Consider the following 19,336-nt stretch of genomic DNA (forward strand, 5'->3'; position numbering starts at 1 on the left):
CAATATCTATGGTTTCTCAAATATTTGTTGTTTTTTTGAAGAGTAGAATAATAAATGCATAGTAAGAGCATTAGCCATAGTTCATGCCCTGCCTCAAATTCAGCCTATGATTTCACATGCTTATTGGGGGTCATAATAATAAAAAAATACCCCGCCAGCAAACCTAAGTACACCAACCTTCTTCTACAACAACGCTTGTTTTTTCTTGTATGTCAACATCCTACTGAAAAGGTCAACCGTTCATATATTCATGAAGCTGACTTGTGAGACTGGGGTGGCATGTCAGAATTTTTTAAACTTGGGGTAGCATGCAAGTTTGTTTTTGCATTGCTATTAGTGTGTAGTATTGCAGTCAGTCACACCCTCAAATCAATATTTCAGATCTTCTGAGCCAGATTATGTACAGCCTTCAACCAGATCCTAAATACTTGATAAATTAATTTGTACTACATTTGAGCCGTGTCTCCACGTGTATTCTTGGACACATTCCACCACATTCTTCCCAGAAGGATTCCCACACCTTGTGCCTTTGGTATTTACAGAACCTCAGCTGCAAATTCAGCCAACCTTGTGCTGAACACCAATATGCTCACTTTGATTAATCCTTTTAAAAAATGAAAAGGAAATTAATTTCCAGCTGTAGGGTGCAGAATGAATGAGGCATAAACATGTTCTATTTCGTTTTCGAACCAACTTGTTTCTGAATTTGCATCAATACAGTGTGGTGAAATAATATTAAGTTCACTTTATTTACAAAGCATCAACATATGAGGAAGTACAGCTTGACATTCTTTTACAACAATTTTCTATTTATTTTTCTCTCTTTTGTCTTTTTTTTTTTTTTTTTTTTGGTTAAATGGTTTGCCCTTCTATACTGCCTTTTCAAACTTGGAATTTAAAAGCATGTCTACCTATAGCAATTTGTCTTTGCAATCATTTTATGCTTAATTCTATTTCTGCATTTTCGAGTCTATGATTCAAACTGCTTCCTGGCTGTCAGGGATAGTGGGACATGTTAAAATCCTTTGATTTGCAGGGCAAAACTTGTAATAATGAAAAAACATTTTTGTAACAATATATTATCTATACTGAAGGCTTCATGAAAATGTGTGCAACCTAGACCAAGAATGAGTGCTGGGAAATTAATTTGCCTAACACTTTTGACACAAATTTGGCGCACAAATTGTTACTCTGCGTTGCTGAAAGCTTGCTGCCAGACATTTCATTATATAATACATCATGCCCTGAAGCATATACTATGATTTTAATTCAAGGGCCCGTTCTGGAATGATTTAAAAGATCCTTTACATAGGCCATGTATTTTTTAACATTCTGCACATCTGAATATCATTTTTGTTTTTTCAAGTTGCCTTTTTACTTATAAGATGCTCTCCTCTTTGGACAGCCCATATGTAACAGTTTTTCCACAAATTGTTATAATGTATATCCACGTTGGCTAAAAGTCTCTATGATAATCCAAAAAAGTATTGGAAGATGCCCAAATATTCATACTTTAAGCAAGAGTAAACACAGAAATTAGGAAGGGGGGTAAATGGGTTCCCAAGACTTCCAAAGCACAAACCACAAAGCTCAGAAGCATCAGTGGTGCTGGATTAAGAGAGAGTCTTTTCATTGGGTGACCCAGTTTTATTCTTCTGCTGAGCAAGCAAGATTTACTCTGCTTAGAAACGAGTGGAACACTGGCAAGAAAAAGACAAAATTCAGGGAAGGAGGAAAGGCGGGTAAAAGATTCCTGGCAACATTGCAGCAATAGCAATATGAGCATGCTTTAACACCACGGTGATTTACTGTTCTTTGTTGCTGTTTTAGCAAGACAAGCTCCTATAAAAATATATAAGATTAGGGGAAGGGAGTAGTAATAATTTTTAGGGAATCCTTGTTACAAAAATGTAAAAATCTTTGAACTGTATGTACGGCAAATGCGGCTGCATTAGTTCTTTAAGCATTACACAGGGTTTTAATAAGATGGTTAAAATAAGCAGCCAGCTAATCTAAACATAAATAAAAATGTGGATAGTGTGATGCTTCTCCAGCAAATTATATCCATTCTTACTTCAGACTCTTTCCTGTAATGAAGAAGAAAATTTAATAAACAGAGGAAATCAAACAATTTCACTCAGCAATAAATCTTCTTTTGTTCATATTTTTCATATATTATTTCAAAAGCTGGTTTCCATCGTTAAAAATTATAAGATATGCAAACATACCAGAAGTCTAGTTAAAAGTAAAATAGCATTTGTGCTGTTCTTTAGGTCAAGGTTAGCTTAAACTCTTTTTTCTGCATAGCTACTGAAGTGTTTTTTTGTGCCAGATTATGGTGTTGATTTGCCTTGCATCTCCCTTGTGCCCGTGGATTTATACTCCCATTTAAGTTGCTCTGCAAGAAAATCTATATATTTGTTTGTTTAAATTGTGCCTAAAATTGACTTGACTTGTGTAAAAAGATTTATTCCAGGCATTTTGTAAAGTGGAATAGTATAATATAAGTTTAGCTACCTCCCAGGCTTTAAGGACGATAACCTGTTTCTGAAGCATACATTATTTGAGACTTCGCAAGTCCTTCTACACTTTTGAGCCTCCTTGCAGTTGCAGGGTCTGCTCCTTGATTATTACACCTTGCTGTTCAATTTCAGTGCACACCTATTTCTCTTCTTCCATACAGGAATGGCTGTATCATTCTTAGCTTATTATATATATTCCTAGGGCATATTTATCAAAGGTTGAGTTATAGTTTTTTTTTTCCTTGAATGAACTCGAATGACCTTGAATGAACTTGAAACTCAAACAGTATCTTATTTCAGAAAAAAACTCAAACGTTTAAAACACAAACGAATATTACCAACTCGAATCGAATTTGATTTGAATTTGACTAAACTCGAATCTAGTTTTTTCTCTGAAAAAATCTCGAATGTCGGGAAGTCTTCAAATGGGTCACTAGACCTCTCCCATTGACTTAAACATGAACTCAATAGGTTTTAGATAGCGTACTATTGACTTTGATTTGTTCCCAGGGTCAAGGTATGATAGATATCGAATTCCAATTTCAGTTTGGATTATTCCCAAACTTCACTTGAATTCGTGAATTTTGACCAAAAATTCAACTTGAAAATTTGAATTTAAAATCCAAACTTAGTAAATCTGCCCCCAATGTTCTTCAGAAAATATACACATTTACAGTGCTCGTAGCTGTTCTATAAATACGCATTCAAATTATTTAACTTGGCTGTGGGAATTTGGACATCAAATTGAATCAGAAAAGGACTTGAAGAAGCCTTTTATAATATGAGAATGGAAAGACTGACGTCTGCTTCTCCAGAATACACTCTGTTCATATTCTGTGAGCTGTATTATCACTTTTTCCACTCAAATTCTTGGCTAAGAGTCTGAAGGAGGGACGAGACAAAAAGTGGAAAAGAAAAAGTTTTTAAGAGCCAAAGCAAGGAGAGGAAGTGTCCTACTCCTGATGTTTGAGTAGGCTTCCAGGAACATAAGAGAAGAATGGACATTTTGTTCTTAGTGTGTGGGCAGATCTATTTCCTAACTTAGTTGGACTATAACAAAGAAATGAAGAATATGCTACCATTTTAGCTTTGCCAAAAGAAACAAGAATTACATAATGCCCAGAAGTAAAGCTATCCCACACAAGCAACTAACTACTTTGGCCACCGTTAGTATTCTTTCTGAAGCCATGAATTGTACAGACAATTCCAGTTCAGCACTTACTTCCTACTAATAATATTACTGTGCATCATCAATTTGTATATCAAAACCCACTGTTAATTATCATTCAACTTCCTTGTACAATTTATAAATCCCTACCACCCTGCATTTTGCTCTGAGAAAAGAAGTGCAACTATATATAGGGATAACTTCATGTTTATTAGGGTAACTGTTCTGGCACTAACCTCTGTATACTACATCTAAATACTGTAGATGGGGAGCTCTGTTCTGCAGTGACATGATTACTCTTTCATTTCTAGGGTGGAAAAGTGTCTTCTGGAATGCCTGTTGAGTTGCCTGCAGAGGTGAGTTTTTAGAGGGAATTATATTATAATTATATATAAGATATTTTACACTGCTGCATTCCTCTCAGGTTATCTGTATTGATCAAATTTGTATTAATGGGAAATGGTTTGCTGCAGCTAGTAGACAGGGAACAATTAGGAATGCTGATTTATAGGTTCCTGAATGGTCTAAGCCTAGAGTTGCAGTATCTGCCAAAGACAACATGCTTCCCATTCACATGGATTCCAACAATGCAAATGCCTGTGTCACATGGCCTTGAAGTTCTTACCCTTCCAATAACAACTAGGGAGAAAAAACAAAAGATAGGACTACTGTCTGGTATTTTTTTTTGCAGACATACAATTTGCTACAATAGGAATCATAACATCATTACATAAGCTAGTGTCATAATACAAGCAGCTTTGACCACAATAATTTAAATGCTGGTCATAAACCTGTAGCTGATGAAAGGCAGAGGCTTTTGAATGCAGCAATAATACAGTCTATTTATTTTACGATGTGCACACAATTTGCCTGTGATTTACAGTATAAATGGATACATTAATATAATGGTCAAGTTGTCTGCTTTCATGTCTTCCCAGTGTGTTGATGGAATGGCAAAGGATAACTGAATCAACCATTTACCATTATTAAATCAAGCATCCAGAGGGACTTCCAGCAGTTTGCTCAATTGCTGCGTGTTATAAACACTTCTTGGTTGTCAGGAAAATTTTCCAGACAGTCAGGAAAATGTTTAATAAAGTGACACATTATCAAAGCAGATCAGTGTGTGAGTTTATCAGAACGTATTTGATTGTTAGCAGTCAAACTACATTATGGTCTATGTAATGTCCAAGCTCAGGGATGGTTAGCTTGTTAAATCAAAAAGGAGTGCTCCACCCATAAACTCTTTTTTAAAGAAAATGCAATTCTAGGCAGCTTTGTAACATACATTAAAGAAAAATATTCCAATGGGGGTACCAAATGTTAGTAACCCCCCCCCCCAGTAATCGTAATCACTTACTGGATACCCCAGAGGGAGGTGCATTAGCTGCACTGAAGTGAATGGTTGAAGCAAATGGAGTTATTGGTATAGCGTCTTGGTCTCAAGGCATTCCCAGTTTAAAACTGCCCCCCTAATATTATAATATCTAGTGGTATGTACCTCTACTGTTTCTATAAGAACTAACTATACCTGTAACCAAAGGCACTGTAACCAAAATGAGGTCATGTAGCACAGTGGTCTTGCAGTTTAACCATTATGCCATGACATTTTAATTTTCAGTTAGTTTAAAGGGATTCTGTCATGATTTTTATGATGTAGTTTTTATTTCTAAATTACACTGTTTACACTGCAAATAATTCACTCTACAATATAAAATTTAATTCCTGCACCAGCAGGTGTATTTTTTTGAAGTTATAATATTGGTGTGTAGGTAGCCATCTCAGCTCATTTTGCCTGGTCAAGTGCATTCAGAAAGACCCAGCACTTTAGGATGTAACTGCTTTCTGGCAGACTGTTGTTTCTCCAACTCAATGTAACTGAATGTGTCGCAGTGGGACCTGGATTTTACCATGGAGTGCTGTTCTTAGATCTACCAGGCAGCTGTTATCTTGTGTTAGGGAATTTTATTGAAAGTAAAAACGTTACAGAAAATTATATAAACATTTCAGAAACAGAAAACATCACATTATTAGCCAACATTAATTTAATGAAAGTAAGTTCCCTTATCATTAAATCCTGTTTTGTTTCTGCCTGGCACCGCCACTTTCCTTTTACCCTCCTTTTCACTTGGAATTTTGGGGTACTTGCCTCACCCTCCAGGTCAATCTCAATATCCTCCTCTAGGGATTCCCATTCCTCCTCCGGACTCAAAACCTCCTCCTGCCCCTCTTTCTTCTTTCTGTTCCTTTTTCCCAAGGCCCCAGCCTTCAGCTTCTCTTTCTTTTCATCATCCCTCAGCCTCTCCTCCTTTTGCTCAGCCAGATCCAGGCTTTTACCTTCTGGCAGAACAAACCTATTGCCTGTTATTAGTTCCATTTTTAGGGGGTTGTTATTCTTTTTAACAGAGGCTTTCTTTCCCACCACTCTCCACTCCTCCCCTCTCCTAGGCTGACTGGCCCTCTGCTCACCCTTCTCTTTGGGTAACTTCCCTGCTGCCCTACCCACCACCTTACTGCATGGGGCACTGGATTCCAGCTATACAACGTCCCTCTCTGATCCCACCACTTCAGATGTTGGGGCCCCCTCCTCCACAATCTCCATTCCCTGGCTGATTTCCTCCTGTAAATTAGGGCAATCTCTAACAATGTTGAGCCAGGCATCAGGGCAAGAACGGTGGGCATGTCCTAACTTCAGGCACAAATTGCAGTGGATTTCCTGGCATTCTTTACTGGGGTGCCCAGTTTCACAACAGAGGGAACACTTCACCACTGGGCATTTAGCTGCAAAGTGCCTGTTTGAGCCATACCTGAAACACACCCTGGGTTGACCGGGATAGAAGCAAACCCCCCTGTCCTTACCAATAAAGAAGGAATTAGGGAACATGGGAACATGGAAATTCATGTGCAGTTTGACCTGTACCTTCCACCCTCCTATCCAGAAACCCTCCTCATCATACAGTGATTTAAGGGGGACAGGACAGTGCATTGCCTCTTTAGCCAGACCATCACATCTTCTGGGGGGACACACACTGTCTTAAACATAATGCTGACAGTCTTGGGGGCAAATTCACTAAGATTCGTAGTTACGCCAGGCGTAACTTCGATGCACTTCGCCGCACTTCGCCAGGCGTAGTTTCGCCAGCGCTTCGCAAATTCACTAAAATCCGAAGTTGCGCTCAGGGGTAGCGTAAGGTTGCGAAGTTGCTAGCGTTGATTCGCTAAGCGAAGCGAAGTTACGCTAGCGATGGTTAATTTGCATACGGCGCCAAATTCAAATTTCAATGGAGGAATACGTAGAATCACTACAAATGCCTGGGAAACCTTCAAAACATCAAATAAAAATGTTATTTTGCCCTACACATGTGCCCACTATATAGGTAAGTTGCCATGAGTCAGGAAATGTAGGGGGGAAGGAGGGGAGCCCCAAAAGATTTTTCGATCTTTTTCAGCCTATCACCCATAATGTAGAAAACACGCCAGCGTTTTTTGGGACTTAGAAAAAAATTTGACTTTTTTTGAAGCAATCCCTATCTACTCTATTACACTTCGTCTGGTCTGAGGTGGCAAAGGAAGTCTAGCGTAAAAGGTAGCGTTCAGTACACTGCGCGCGTTAGTGAATTTGCGTAGTTACGTCCGTAGCGAAAATTCGCCAGGCGTAAGGGTGCGAAGTAACACTAGCGAATCTACGCCAGCGTTCGTTAGTGAATTTGCGCAGTAACGAAAATGCCAAATGCTAGCGAAGTAACGCTAGCGTTCGGCGCTTCGGCGCTTAGTGAATTTGCCCCTTGGTCTCATGCCGGGAGACTGGAATCACACTAAACCCCTCCCACTCTGGGGCTTCTCTCTTACCCTCATATTTGCGCCAGAACTCATCCAGCCCCTGAGACAGTTTGAAGCTCAGATCAAACTCAGTGTCTGTGACACTTACCAGCCCAAACACATCTGCAGGGGTAAAGCCAAATGACTCTTTGATGAGATTCCTGGCTACAAACCTGCGCCCCGGGAACTCACCCCTCTCCTTCACCCACTTAATTTTCACCTCCTACTGGTCTGACTCTCACCCACCTCAGAGACATTCTGCCTAAACAGTCTCTTACCATCCCAAACACCCCTCCTTCCTTGTGCCCTACACACTCACTATTTACAGGAGGATTCTCTGCACCCTCTGTGACAAAGCTTTCACCAGCTAATTTCTCTCTTACTGCAGCATCACATACAGTTTTATTAGTCAGGGGTGCAGCCATGTTAGTACTCCCTGCAGCCTTGTCACACTACACACTGGCACCTGACACCAGGCCTACTCACTGCAGAAACACTGGCACTGGGCACACTCACTGCACTGGGCATGCTCACACCAGCCACTCTCACAGCATTTATATTGGCATTAGTATGGCCACTAGTGCTGAGCACTGAAACAGGGACCTGGGAATCCACACAAAGACCTGCATTGCCACCCCCAGGAGTCTATTTAGAAAAGGAAAAGTCTTTAAGCATCTTTTTCAGTTCATTTTCCTCCATTTCCTGGAATCTCTTTTGATTATCAAAAACCTCTTTCCAGGGCTGTATAACTGCCAGAACCCTGGTAATGTTATTCTCAATGTCCTCCAAGTCATTAGACATGAAAACATTTTTCCTCACGGCTTTAGATCTCTCAATCCCTTTAAGAGCACTCAGTCCAGCCACCATGTTGCTAATGCTCCCCCCCCCCAAAAAAAATGTTCCTTTTCTCCTCCAAGACTTAAATGTCTCTCAGGGCCATGATTATTTGTCTGTAATTGGGCCCAGCTGAGCTCACAGTCTCTAGCTTCCCAGCGCCATTTCCAGCAGCCTCCTCTCCCCCATGATCACACAGGTGTATTGCGCCTACCTGGGCCATTGCAGCAGCAGGATTGGGCTTCTCTCTCAGTGCCACCTCAGCCACCTCCATAGCCACACAGCATGTCACGTCAGCACTCTCCATGGCTTCCTCACAGCCTGCAGCACTTCCTTCCTGGCTTGCCTCTGAACTGCAACTCTCAGCAGCAGAACTATCACCTCCCACAGCAGAACTGCAACTCTCTGCAGACACTTGGGCTTTTACATCCAGAGTATTTGCCTGCTTGGGAGACTCCATAACAGATGGAACACTGCATTTAGAGGTACTTTCTCCTTCCTTGCTGTCACTTGTAGCCATGGCCACCACCTCCTTGCGCACCTGAACATTTTCAACTGCTGCTGCCAAACCAGGAGCAGCAGTCCTCCTGTTAGACCCCAAGGGAGTCTTCACTCCTTGGCCAGCAATGGCCGCCGTCTTCTACCTCGTTTTTTTATTGAGGTCCAAGATGGGCCTGGGAAAAACTCACAGCCTGGAGCTCTTACCAATGCAGGTGTTAGGGAGCTGCTATCTGGTTACCTTCCCATAGGTCTGTTGTTAGGCTGTTGGGGGGGGGGGGGGTCATATCATTCTAACATACAGTACAGCAGTAAAGAGTGATTGAAGTTTATCAGAGCACAAGTCACATGACTGGGGGCAGCTGGGAAACTGACACTATGTCTAGCCTTATGTCAGATTCCAAAATTAAATATAAAAAAAAAAGTTTGCGCTTTTGAGAAATGGATTTCCCATGTCAGTATCCTTTTAACTGTGTATGGTGTATTTGATTCCTCTACAGTGTGCATCATGTGCTTTCCAGCTCCCTGAAAGAAATGTGAGTATATATAATCAACACTGATTTCATTTCATTGAAAAATATATGCAATGTTATTCTTTCTGGTGCTTTACTTAACTGAGTCATGTACTTGTGCAAGTCCCAGGACTATGAAAAAGAAGGGCATGTTCCGAAGTAAATCTTGTTATACAAAGCATTTCCCAGATCTATTGATTTGCAGTACAGGGCAGCAGCATACTGTATACATTTAGGAGCCAGAACAGAAGAACTTGAATATATACCCTTAGCCAGCATCTTTGCCAGGCAAGTCTTGCTGGATAAGTTTTTTTATATAATTTAGCGAATGCCAATAAAATCTATTTTAGCAATTGCTGATCAATCAAGCACCGTATTTAAAATAAGATTTGTATCAAAATGGAAGAGAAAGAAGTGAGATGTAGCCTGCAACCCAATCCCAGGTCTGTTTATCCTCCATTCAGATTTGGATCAGAAGGGAGGCAGAGGAAGTAAGAAGGTAGCCTACAGCCCAGTCCCAAATCTGGTAGAATTGCAGCTTTTAACAGATTTGTGAACTGAAAATAGGCTCCCTCAGCAACAAAACACCCATACAGGGGCTCATTTACCAACAAGGGCTCATTTACCAATCTGCACCTGGGCAGTAACCCGCAGTAAACAATCAGTGATCAACATTCTTCATCCAGCTATAGGTAGAACAAATGATGCAAAAAATGTATTGTTCAGTTTCTGCCAATGCGCTAATTTGCCCAGTGTTAATAAATGTACCAAACTGTTCCACAAGCTAAAAGATGTTTCAGAGGATCTGTCATTCCTTTGAATTGAAGGTTTTGTCTAAGATCTATAAAAGTAATAAGAATGGTGGGCTTTGAGATAAAGGATGCAAATACAGAAAAGTTAGAAGGACATGCAATTATTTTAAACAAATCCCCTTTTCAAACATAATTTTTACCCTTCTTATTTTGATGATGGTGTTCATGATGGTAGCCATACAGTATGTGTAGGGCAGATCATTGTGTACAGACTCTGAACATAAAGGTACTGTAGGTAGAGGATATAAGGACAAATGTATTGTGCTATTGTGAGGTTTAATAAAAATATAACTGAGAGGGGCAGTAATGCTGGAAGTTGAAGTTCTGCAGCATCTCTTTAAGAACTGTATAATAAAAATAGATGTATAAAATAGAGCATGTGGAACTGGCAAAGACTTCTAGATAGTGACGATGTGAGACACCTTAAGGACATTATCTACTTGTGTGTAACAAGAATGCCCAAAATAACTTCTTAGATAAAAATGAAAGGTTTCATACTATAAATAACTATGCTGCTGAGTTAAGACTAGAGGAGAAAATAAAGCAAGAGCGAATTTGTGCCAGATGTGCAAAGATGCTCTGCAGTACAAATAATACACTGGGATGCAGGTATGGGCAGACCGTTTATCAGTTCTCTAAATTTAGGGTCTTTTATTCATTCATATCCCCTAAGGCAAACTGTTCTAAAAATGCTCCAGACGTCTTCCGGTAGCACGTTATTAATGACTGATGAATACATTGGATCTGCAGCAAAGGCAAACCAGTCAGTGGTTTAACAAATGATCTTATTTCATTAGAGGAGATCATGTCTGAACAGGAGAGATAACGTTCCCCTATAAATTAGAGCAAGCAGCATTGTATTGGCAGAATATGTACCTGACTTATTCATATGAAGAAAGCATCTCATACCAGCACTGTACTTGGAAGAATAATTCCTTCTCTGTCTTCCAACAGGTCACAATGGGACCTCCTGGCCCCAGGGTAAGTCTCTGAGATATATGTGTTTGTGTGTAAATGTTAAATTCACTGAACTTGCGATTTAGCCTCAATTTACTGAATTCGCAGTTTAACCTCAAATTTACTAGTATATTTCAGGAAAATATAATATTTATCTTAGTGAACAAGGCCCTTACGCTCTACCTTGTGGGGGTTCTTTTATGACTGCAGCCCTAATTGAGGTTGCACAAAAATGGACACAGTCACTAGACATATAGATGTCATTCATTAGTGCAGTTAAACATACTCCATGGGGCAGATTTACTCCAGGCTAACACTAGCGTCAATTCGCAGGGACATCGCCAATTTTCTAACAATCGCAGGCATCACTTCGCTAGCGAAAGCTAATGGTCATTAGCACACTATCGCCAGGCCAATTTTCACTCTGGCAAATGGACGTAACTGCGCATATTCAGTAATATTATTTACTGAACATAATGTCTTTTGCCAGACTTGCCTACGCAAGCTCAGACCAGGCAAAGTCCATAGATCTTCCTCAATCTTCTTTTACTTACACCATATTTTTTAGTGGAAAAAACTTCTAAGTCCATAAAAAACACTGGCGTCTTTTCCTTTTTTCAGAGTCATAGCCTGCAAAAGTCCTTATAATTTTTGTTGGGGTAACCGGGTTCCCCCATGCATTTTTAACATATGGAACATTAAACATACAGTGAGCTCAAGTGTAGGGCATTATAACAACTCTATTTTCTTTATTAAGGTTCCCTGGACTTGTGCGATGTAATGTATTTGCTGCAACATATACGTCCATACAACTTTAAATTTCCCGCCGTATGCAAATTAACCTGACGCAAGACTCTAGTGAATTTGCACTAGGCAGAAATGAATGCTTCGCTTTCCATTGCTCGCATTGCTGAAGTAACACTAGCGAAACGTTGCCAGAGTGCAGCGCCCACAAATAAACTCTGCATTCCAGTGAATTAGCATTGCCGGAGCGAATTTTCGCCTGCTGTAGTGTAGCGATGGCTGCGAATCGGTCGCTGGTGAATTTTCACCCTCAAATAAATCTGCCCCCCATATATTTATGCATTTGTGCAATCTCATCTGACCACTCGGTTATGGAGAATTACACTGAAAGAATTCTATTGAAGCAGGGGAACCTGAAGCTAGGAGCAGTAATTCCAGGACTCACTCTCTTCTCTTCACGATCACCAACACTGAGCATACATAGTTAAAGCCAGGTCTGAATTGGTTTCAGTTGTGCATGCAACTGTCCTGAGTGAAGGATCTCTCTAATAAAACTGGACTGAACTGAGAGTTGAACAATCAGAGCAAGCTGGAGTGTGCAGTGACTTTGGTCCAACTGCCTTAGTTTTATGGCCAATATTGTACATTTTACTAACAGAAAGTATTTTGCTGTCACCTCAATTATCACTTGGACTGTCGTCCTTGTATTTTAATTACTATCCCCCCCCATTAAAAGACCTTTTCATTTTTATTCCCAGTTGTTCATTAAAACAAAAGTTAAGGTTATATGATTTGTTTAAACATATATAGCTGGTTACTGCCACATGTAGTGTAAAACTCCTGGGGAAGGGGGTAACAAAGTCCAACTATACATATGCAAGTTCATGTGAATATCTCTGCATGATGTCACACATGTATTGGTTCTCCTTACACTTGCCAACATATATGTATATTAATAACACCACGTTTCAGACAAAATATTAATCCTAACATAAAAGAATTAGCATCATGACATTAATACTTTATAATACACAGTTAAAATATCTGCACCAGTTGGTATAATGGATGGATGAATGATTTAATTCAGTACAATGCAATGGGACTTTGAGATCCCACCAAGCGAAGGTTTACATGCAGCTCTTTATTCAGAGTGCTTTTCCATCCTCAGGCATTCTGCTACTGCATCCTATAAATTATTAATTTGGTTGAGAGAACTCACATCCAAATCAATCAGGTTTCCCCCTTTGAATATTATTTGAATGTTTGGCTTTAATAAATAAAAAAAAAGACATTCTAAGTAGAATACCTTCATCTTGTCATTGTCAAACCACAGACATAAGTGTTTTTTAGTATGTTAAAATAGAAGCAGCAGAGATTTAACAGTTAAATGCTGTACATTTTCTAGGAAGGATGTGTACTAAGTCTTAATGCAGTCCATGAAATATCTGACAGGAGCAGGTACTGTATGGAATAAACAATAGGTACACATACAAAATACTCATACAAAGGCACACTGCTGTTCTCAAATGGCAATTCGTTCAGCATATGCTATAATGATTAAAATATTGGCAGAGGAGGATTAGTTCACAATCAGTTTAATAATAATTTAGTGTACACAAAATTAACAGTGGTAGAGTATGTTCAAGTTTTTTTTTTAAAAAGCACTATTAAAATGTAATTATAACTATTTATATTAGTATTGTTACATAAATAGATAATTATTTCCCTCTTGTCTTATTCTAAGAAGTTGATGCGGATGATTATTTATAGTTGCAGCTGCAGACTTGTGTAGTCTTCCATTCTGGAGCCCATAGTTTGAAGGAGGGCTTAGCATCACTGACAGGGGGTAGACCTTGGGGAGGCTGGGGCAGACCTAGGAAGTATAGTGGATGAGCCACCACCCAGGGATATAGGGGAGGTCTTCAACTAGTCTACAACTGTGGCCAGTTGTAATGGTTTTCCATGGGCATAACTGCAATAGAAAGTTACCATACGCAGCTGTTCTCACTGAACGCTAATACAGAAAATAAAATATAAGAAATATTTTTGAAACAGTTTATTAAAACATAACTGGAGACCGGGGATGTTAAAAAGCGTTATAAATTTCCTCTGCAAATATATCAGTAGCTGCGGCTATCTTCAAGACTGATTTTCTTATATAGCGTAAATCAATGATTCTTTCATCAAATTATTATGCCTGAGCTCTCCAAGACAAAAATCCTTGGCTAACAAGCAAACTACACTAATTGTATCTGGCCTTTTAGATGCTTAGCTAGGATGTACAGTCCCAGCCATTGTGCCTTAGGAATGTTATCTATGAGTCACCAGAATTCAGGATTTAAAATATGTAAATTAGTTCATGCAGCAAAGGATAAAACAAGGTTGAACAGTATTAATAATATTCTGCCGTAGTAGCACATTTATTTCTCTGGTCTGTTTGGTTAATGTAACATTGACTTTTTTTTCAGTGTATTAGTAACTTTCCTCTCACTTAAAGTACTCCCAGGGATCACTGTCATGTAAGCTTTTGCTTAATATGCAACCAAATGTTTTCTGATACAGTAAACCAGATAGATAGCATTCTACAAATATAAAATACTGCTTACTACAGAATTCACTGGGTACTGTTTTTTTTTTACACATGGGTGAAAATACCTCTTTTATGTCATTTAAAGTGCTAAGGTTTTGAATGGATGTATGGGTCACATAGACCATGCGCACAGGAATGCCTAATTGTAGTAACGCAAAACTGCTGAGGTCTATATCAGTAGGGGTCAGTTTTTTTATGTATGGGTTGTTGTTCATTGTGCTAGTTAGGAGTTTTGCTCTGTAACTAGGGTTTACTACAAAAATAATGGTTGAGGAAGGGTTACTAAGATAGTATAGCCTGGGGGAAGATGAAATAAGAATAAAAACTAGTTGTATATGTGAAACCCACCTCTATATAAAACAAACATAAACAAAATATTTTATTCTTGTGTCTGCTTAAGTTGTGGGTTTTCACATTCCATGGAAAATGATCTTGCATTGTGGGCCCATTGCTTTGCAGACTGACAATAGGGGCAATTTAATATATAATCATTGCTTCAGAATTCAACTTTGATGTTACTAAGCTACTACTTTCAGAATGCATTTAAATCACATTTTGCAAGAAACTATAGTTCAGGAACATCAGAATAACCCTGTGAGGAGCGCCAGATGGTGCTCCCCTCCTCTTTTATGGTGCTTTCAATATGGCGGTAACCATGGCTCGTGTGCGTCATCATGCACAGTTTTTCTGCCAAATTTGAAATAAAAGAACTCCAGAGTCCCAAGTTAAATGCTGTCCAGATAAGACTCTCCAATCTTACCTAGATGCTTAGGTTCTACTTTGGAGTGTTCATGGGTACCCTAAAATTCTCTACTGAATGATGGATTCTGACCTCTTGTCTTGTTCCTGACTATGCTGATTGCTATCTGCCCTTGTCTCTTTGCCTGAATCTTGCCCTTAACTGTATTAACCCCTTGTGTACCACAAACTTGACTTTTGCCTGGTAATATGCAGCTTCCTCCTTGGTCCTGGCTATAACCTTCACAGCCCCTAGGCCCTGACAACCCTAAATCCATATGATTGTATGCAATTATTATGGTCATAACATTTTCATGAATAAGGTTAATGATTATCAATTTGTGTTTTAGGGGTTGAAAGGGGAAGGAGGACAGCCTGGAACTTATGGACTAAAAGGGGAGAAAGGAGAGAGGGTAAGAGTGTCATGTATCTCATTTACATTATGGCCTATTTAAATTACATTAAATTACTGAGATATTGCTTAATAATACTCTACAATTTATACATTTGATTCAGCCACACCCAAATCAAGTTTAGACCTCATTCACACTATAGACTTTACTGAAAACTGTTTTTAGTTATTTTGCCTGATGCAAAAGGGTAGATCATATTTATACATATTCATGGGTAATTTTTCCATCCAAGTCCGTTGAGCAGCTTTAAGGTTACCATAAACTATACGTCCTGTTTGTAGTTGGATTGCTAAAGAATCAGATTGTGTGGACACCAAATCAACTATACAGTATATATTAATTTAATCAAAGATCACAAGGGGCCCTAGCCACTGATGTCAGTCCACCTGGTAATTGGCCAACCAGATTTTTGTCCCTACCAGATCCATTAAAAGTCTTTATCAACTACCAAATTTAATTGGTTTGGCTTCATACATGGGTAGGTTGGTCTTCCAATGCAGTCAAACAAAGACAAACTGACTAATGATATTTCATTAGATGCAGTACAGCTGGCATCAATACATAAATCTCTTACTTGTATCTTAGTTGCAATGGACAGCTCTATACAGTGTGGGAGAAAATTATTCCTGCTCTATAATGCAGTGTTCCCTTGACACACTATACCCAGGAGTGCTTTTTTTCATCTGCAACTCCTCATATTACTTTTTAAAATGGGCGCAAATGTTGGTATTATAGTATTGGCTAACAGCAGACACAAAATTTTGTGCATAGGTATTCTTCAGTTACCCCAAATATACAACATTTATCATCCAAACTCATAAAACACCACACAGAACATTAAAATAAAAATAACTAAAAAAAACCTGTGCTGTGCTCTCTGTTTTTCTATTGATAGGGGACAGACTGTATTCGGACTTCAGCTCAAGGACCATTACAGGTAAATGTTCTTCCTACCAAACTCCCTCTACAGGCATATTATGCAGTACCAACTTTTATATTTGGGTTAAGCTATTTTTTAGAGGTTTCGTTAAGTAAATGCAGAAACAACCAGTAATTTCTGGGAAGGACCAAATTCATCAAGCACAAATATTTCACTGGTACATACATAAACCTATCTGCCTATTTTTACAGTGCGCTGAGGGTACAAAGGGAGAGAAAGGAGAAAGTGGGCAAGAGGTAAGTCTAAAAACAAATCATATCTTATTTCTTAAAGTGACATGTTCTGTTCACTGTTCTCTATAACCTTTTCTGTATTGACAAATACAAGCTGTCCTCTGCACTCAACCCATTATCAATATATTTAAGACAAAGACACTTTGTGCATACTGCTACTGAAAAATGCATTATCCTTTAAACAAAACAGGGATTGTTTGTCCATATATTGCAATATATTTGCAATATATTTAAACTGGCCAACTACGTCAAGTATTGATATTTATCAATGCAGACATGTCAACTCACCAGCATTTTTACGGAGCCATCATTTCGAATTTAAGGAAAAACCTTCTCCAATAAACTCAATTTTAATCAAATAATGCACATTTTTAAAAATGATTTCCTTTTTCACTGTAATAATAAAACAGTAGCCTGTACTTAATTCCAACTAAGATATAATTAATCCTTATTGGAAGCATAACCAGCCCATTGGGCCTATTTAATGTTACATGATTTTCTAGTAGACTTAAGGTATGAAGATCCAAATTTCACAAAGATCCATTATCCAGAAAACCCCAGGTCTCGAGCATTCTGTATAAAAGGTCCCATACTTGTACTACCATCTTATGCCCTCTCCCCTGCAGAATGTTACGATGCACTTTTCTATAAATTGCTAGTAGTGATGGACAAATATGTGCCGCTGAACGCATTGAAGTCAATGGGTGTCAAAATAATTTTGATGTGAGCGACAATTTTTATATGCGTGACTATTTGGTCCAAATGCATTAGAAGTCAATGAGCGTCAAAATAATTTTGATGTGAGCGACAATTTTTATATGCGAGACTATTTGGTCCAAATGCATTAGAAGTCGATGAGCGTCAAAATAATTTTGATGTGAGCGACAATTTTTATATGCGCGACTATTTGGTCCAAATGCATTAGAGTCAAGGGCGTCTAAATAATTTTGATGCAAGACAATTTTTATGCATGCGTCAATATCGATGCGCACCAGTTTTGTTTTCTGGTGTGCCACATTTTTCAATGCCCAATTCTTGCTGCAGTTGCTTGCCACGAAACACAAAAATTACACGCAAATTCGTGTCTGACGAATTTATTTGCCCATCACTAATGTGCATTACTACAAGCATGCTAATATGTGATTTTATCTAAGGTGTAAACATTTCCACAGAAGTCTCAGAAAAAAATCTTGAATAGAATGAACAAGTGACATAAATTTTTCACTCAATTGTCACTACTTGCTTTCCATTTAAACTTCAGCTCACACACAGTAAGCCCATGTCATCTTAATTCAATGGAATACTGGATGGAATACCAAATCCTCCACATAATATTTGGCTGAATACCAAGGGACTTACCATTTCTTACCATGCTAAACTCTCTTGCCCTAAGAGAAACATTGAATTTCCAAACTCAAATTTTGGACATTTATTAAGCACAAAAAAAAATTGTTAAAAGTTAGTTTTTTTGATTTGTTTTTTTTTTGAGAGCTGGCATACCGATTGAGAATGATGAGTTAAATAAAGATTCGCTAATTGTGAAGAGTTTTTCCCCCACATTTTTATCCAATCTATTTTTATGTTTTTATTTTTATGTAAGCACACATTTGAGTTAACTTCGAGGTAGGTTTTCGAGTTTGACAGAATTTTTAAGAAAAACTTTAACAATTTGAATAAAGATAACCTCAAAACCTTAATATGCATTTTCAGATTTTCAAAGAAAATAAAAATAAACAAATATAAAAAAGGAGATATACACCTATCTATTGTGCAGCTCTATGAATTATGGGGCCGATTCACTAACTTCGAGTGAAGGATTCGAAGGTAAAAAACTTTGAATTTCGAAGTTTTTTTTGGGCTACTTCGACCATCGAATGGGCTACTTCGACCTTCGACTACGACTTGAAATCGAACTATTCGAAGTAAAAATCATTCGACCATTCGATAGTCGAAGTACTGTCTCTTTAAAAAAAACTTTGACCCCCTAGTTCGCCATCTAAAAGCTACCGAAGTCAATGTTAGCCTATGGGGAAGGTCCCCATAGGCTTGGCTAACTTCGATATTCGAAGTCAAAGGATTTTAATTCCTAGTCGAAAATCGAGGGTTAATTAACCCTCAATATTCGACCCATAGTGAATCGGCCCCTAAGTGTTTTATAAAAATGCAATAATCATAGTTATAGCATTTTATGTGCGCCAGCACAATCTCCACCCAAAAGGTGTTTTTGCATAATGAAAGAAAATGTAATTCTAAGAAGTATTCAAACATACATAAATGAAATAGTTCAGTACAGTATTTGTAAATGTAATTTCTATTGAAACCAGTATTTTATCTCTTTTTTGGTTCCTTGCACTTACCTTATCCTTACTGCATTCCTTTCTGAATTGTTTCTGCCAGCAGAGAACAGAAAGTGACCAACAGACACTTATTTCAATTGCAAATACATTTAAATCTTTTCTTACATTTAAATATTTAAATCAGTTTAATACATGTATATTGCAATTACATTTTATTTCAAAGTGAAAAAACAGATGCTTCACTATAAACATGTATTCT

General features: G+C 38.4%; 1 protein-coding gene across 4 annotated transcripts in view; it reads left to right on the forward strand.

The window, feature by feature from the left end:
- Positions 1 to 19,336, forward strand: part of col16a1.L (collagen, type XVI, alpha 1 L homeolog) — an 83,050-nt gene that overhangs the window by 13,415 nt on the left and 50,299 nt on the right. For all 4 annotated transcript variants that reach the window (XM_041582166.1, XM_041582167.1, XM_018246752.1 and 1 more), the window contains exons 9-14: positions 4,002 to 4,046; positions 9,342 to 9,377; positions 11,120 to 11,146; positions 15,545 to 15,607; positions 16,503 to 16,544; positions 16,739 to 16,783. In XM_041582166.1, coding sequence (XP_041438100.1) covers positions 4,002 to 4,046; positions 9,342 to 9,377; positions 11,120 to 11,146; positions 15,545 to 15,607; positions 16,503 to 16,544; positions 16,739 to 16,783 — 258 coding nt within the window. The remainder of the gene's footprint in view (positions 1 to 4,001; positions 4,047 to 9,341; positions 9,378 to 11,119; positions 11,147 to 15,544; positions 15,608 to 16,502; positions 16,545 to 16,738; positions 16,784 to 19,336) is intronic.

Source organism: Xenopus laevis, chromosome 2L, assembly GCF_017654675.1.
Source record: "Xenopus laevis strain J_2021 chromosome 2L, Xenopus_laevis_v10.1, whole genome shotgun sequence".
Lineage (NCBI taxonomy): Eukaryota > Metazoa > Chordata > Amphibia > Anura > Pipidae > Xenopus > Xenopus laevis.